Below are 4025 nucleotides of genomic sequence, written 5' to 3' on the forward strand. Positions count from 1 at the left end.
TAACTTAGGCTATGTTAAAATAATTATATAAATCAAAATAGTGGAGTTGGCCGCCAAAATGCCGAAATGTCACGACTGAGGGACACTTTGTCATAACCGTGTTTATGTACTAATTTTATTTACCTTTCCTGAAGGTATTAAGCTTGACCATATACATCCAAAATTTGTTTTTTGTATGTTCTTTTGATATATGTAACAATATGTGAAAAACAAAAACTTTTATGATAAAAAAATATTTCTGGACACAATTTAAGAATCACCCTTATATTGACGTTCCACAAAGATTGAGAAGACTTGCCTTTGTCCAATATTTCTGGCCTACAGCGACATATGTATAGTCTAGTTATGACTAGAGCCAGAATTGTTCGACTTGCAGAACTTAGAAACACACTAAACTAATCTCCATCATTTATTTACCAAAACACATGGTGTCATGGCATTGACAGCCCTAACTGATAAGCTTAAACGGTCCATGATTCACCTGCAAATATTGACTATTTCCTTTAAGAAGGGCCTATCGGCCAGCTTTATTTACGGCCATAGGGTTTTTTGGTCCAAGCATACGCAGGACGCATCTTTATAAAAGGTCGGCCTGTGTCCAACGTTCGTTGATTAGTCTCTTGGCATTGCGATTTTTAGCACGTTTTTGACCAGTTGAAAATTATATCTTAATTTTTAATCAGTAAAGGCGGCAAACTTAGTAACATTTTTTATTAAAGCGACTAATTGACAAGTGTTAACTCTCGCTGTACAGCATACACTGGTCGCCCTTAGAGTTGGTCACAGGTGCCTAGCCTTTCAAAGATAGCATACACCAGGGAATTTGGGACGCGTACCGCCGTGGCCGGGTGGTCTAGTGGTCAGAACGTTAGCCGCGTAAGCTGCAGACGCGGGTTAGATTCTCGCCTCGGCCACCAATGGATTTGGTCACATTTTCATTAGTGTTTGATATATATTTCAGTTTATAAGTGTTAACTGTTAAACTAGTGCCGCAAGATTTGTGAGAATATCTAAAGAGCGAAGTAAAAATATTGTTATCTATGGTGTTACTAGTCGAAACTCGAGTTGGAAAAATATCTACATCTATTGAGGCAAAAATGGTAGCAGAGTCAATTCTGGGCACTAACTTTTGTATTTATATTTTGCCTCGTAAGGCGTAATATAATTCAAAACCTAACTTATCTACAAAAGTAGGTGTGATCACTAGCTCACGGCTACCCACCCGAAAGAAATATTTTCTAAATTTCTTTGATTAGTAAATATACAACGAAAGCCGAAATTGTTAAGATTTCAAAGGAGACAAAAACATGGCTTGGTAAGCTTTGAGATAATAGTGTATGACTTGTAAAAATGGATCTAACACATGAGGTGTTACGGACATACTTTGTAGTGTTTATGGTGGTATCCGTGGCGGCGGTGGAATTTTCTAGAGAAGCCGAAGGTTACCCACTTGGATTTCTTCCCGACTGTAAGTACTTGACTTTGCAAGACCCGAAGTTTATACAGCTCTATCAAAGATAATTAAAAACATATAGAGTGCTCACTCCATACATCAGTTTTGTTACCAAAACGACTATTATTTTCGTAGTCTAATACATCGCGTCAAGTAGCGGAACTATCAGTACTCTATGTGTTCTTAATTCTCTTTGGCTCTACTACTTAAATCAGACGCTTCCTAGCTTATACATATAGTGATTTCCATATAGAAGACAGCTTATACCTATTGCGTCGAATGACCGTTGGGCTCAATTTAAAAAATAATTGAAGAAAATATATTCTTACGTAATTGTTATATTTCAAAATAATAAATGTGCTTTCAAAAATTCAAAAATTACTCCACTAAAAAAATGATCATCGATGGTTCAAGGCTAAGTCTGGTTTACGTAGTTGTTTAAGAAAATAGTCACACATCCAGATTGACCACCACACTATGAACCGTGTGAGTTAGGGTAACATTCCATTTCTGACCGCAATGTATGATGTGTATCCACTTCTTTGTCACGCTCTATGGCCTATATAGTTTGACGGATTTCAACGTATAAGCTGTCATTAGGTTTGTCGTAGTCATGGTATTCACTTAGGCTATGTTCAAATAATAACATTAATCAAAATAGTGGGGTTGGCCACCAAAATGCCGAAATGTCACGACTGAGGGACACTTTGTCACAACCGTGTTTATGTACTAATTTTATTTACCAATCCTGAGAGTATTAAGCTTGACCATATGCATCAAAATGTTGCTTTTTGTATGTTCTTTTGATATATGTAACAATATGTCAAAAATAAAACCTTTTGTGAAAAAAAAATTTTTCGGGCACAATTTAAGAATCACGCAGCTGCACTACTGGTACTGAACGCGTCGCTTACTTTCATTGTTACTGTCAATTTCCATAGTAAAATGAACAGTAGTGCAGCTGTCGTTGGAAATGGACCCAACTTTAAGTAGATAAAGCCCTTAACTAAACCTACTCAAAAATACTACGAAAAAAATGTGCTCAGTATATGATTACTTACTATTAATTAGAATAAAATTGATTATTTACAGGTCCAAATTCAGACAAACCCGCCGCCATCAGACCCAAAAGCCTAAAGAAACTCTTTGTGTCGGTGATGAACAAAGACCACAGACTAACAAGATCATACGATTATTACCAGATAGAAAACCTAGCCAAGGACAAGGATATAGACTTTAGTAAGAAGACTTTACTATACTGTGGCGGTTACTTGGATTCTACTAGCTGGCCTTTTGGGAGTGCACTGGGGAAAGTATATAAGGATTTGGGATATAATATGCTCCTGTTGGATACATTGGAGTTTACAGCACGATTATATCCACAGTAAGTATCTATGCAATGATTTATATAACGTCTAATTATAAGTTATACCTACTTTAAGCCCGTCATTTTCATCCTAAAAAGGCTAATTTATCTTCATGACGAAAATGGTTGTCCAGACTATATTAAATTTAATAACCTTCTTAAAGGTGTCAAAATGCAGTTTTAGCTCCTTTCAGGGTTCCGTACAAAACTTTGATCACGGAACACTCTTATGGGATCACTTCGCACTGATGTGGAAGACATCCAGTTAAATGCGTTTTGTAATTCAAAAGGCTCTGTAAATAGTGATATATGTATCTTAAGTACGACAAAATTTGGACCTTACATGGTCGGCCAGACCAGACTAACGGACGGACTTTAGTAATAGTATCTGGATGGGACACTTTGGTCACGGAAGTCTGTAGAAATTATTACATTTCGAAAAATCAAGGTAACTAGAGATGAAGAGTTGAAAATACTTTTGACAATAATTTTATGTTTATAGTATTATTTTTAATATTTCAGAGCCTCGCGCGTATTACGACCAATTGGCAAGCACGTAGCCGAAATGCTGGTCAAGCTAACAGCACACGGCCTTGATCCAAAAAAGCTGGAGCTGATCGGTCTAAGCCTCGGCGCCCACACCATGAGCTTCATCGCCAAGAACTACCGTCAAATAACCGGCCAGAACATCTCCTCACTCACTTCCCTGGATGCTGCCGGGCCTTGCTTTAGACAGGCAGCACCAGACCAAAGACTGGACCCTTCCGACGCTGACTTCGTCCGTGCGGTTGTCACTAACATTCACGGCTTCGGCATGGAGCTCCCTGTCGGACATGTCATGTTCTACGCCAACGGAGGAGAATACCAGCCAGGAGACATACCTTGGTTACCATGTGACGTCATTTGCAGTCACATCAGAGGATACTTTCTTTGGCTATCAGCTTTATACAACCCTGGTTCCTTCATCGGTGTGCGTTGCGATACTATGCAGCAGATCAAAGATGGTGACTGCTTCAATTTAAAACCAATGGTTACTAATACATTAGATTTATATACTGATAGAAGTAAACCAGGAATCTATTATCTTCAGACGAGTAACTGGTACCCGTATTCTATGGGGAAGAAAGGGCTGAAGAAAGCAAAGCCGGGAAGGTTCCATGTTTCCAAATCTTTAAATGATATTTTTCAAGTGAAATAAGTCAATTG

At 38.1% G+C, this 4025-nt stretch overlaps 1 protein-coding gene across 1 annotated transcript; it reads left to right on the plus strand.

The window, feature by feature from the left end:
• Positions 1-2543: 2543 nt before the first annotated feature.
• Positions 2544-4025, plus strand: LOC134652165 (lipase member H-B-like). The gene is made up of 2 exons (XM_063507326.1): positions 2544-2837; positions 3342-4025. Exons 1-2 carry the CDS (start codon positions 2611-2613, stop codon positions 4015-4017), a joined length of 903 nt encoding a protein of 300 aa, XP_063363396.1. The 5' UTR covers positions 2544-2610; the 3' UTR covers positions 4018-4025.

This window comes from Cydia amplana, chromosome 11, assembly GCF_948474715.1.
Source record: "Cydia amplana chromosome 11, ilCydAmpl1.1, whole genome shotgun sequence".
Lineage (NCBI taxonomy): Eukaryota > Metazoa > Arthropoda > Insecta > Lepidoptera > Tortricidae > Cydia > Cydia amplana.

Bases quoted from the DNA above. Each gene is read 5' to 3' on its own strand.
- LOC134652165 (XM_063507326.1), top strand. From the start codon at position 2,611: ATGAACAAAGACCACAGACTAACAAGATCATACGATTATTACCAGATA. The intron at 2,838-3,341 runs GTAAGTATCTAT...TTAATATTTCAG, and splicing joins ACAGCACGATTATATCCACA to AGCCTCGCGCGTATTACGAC.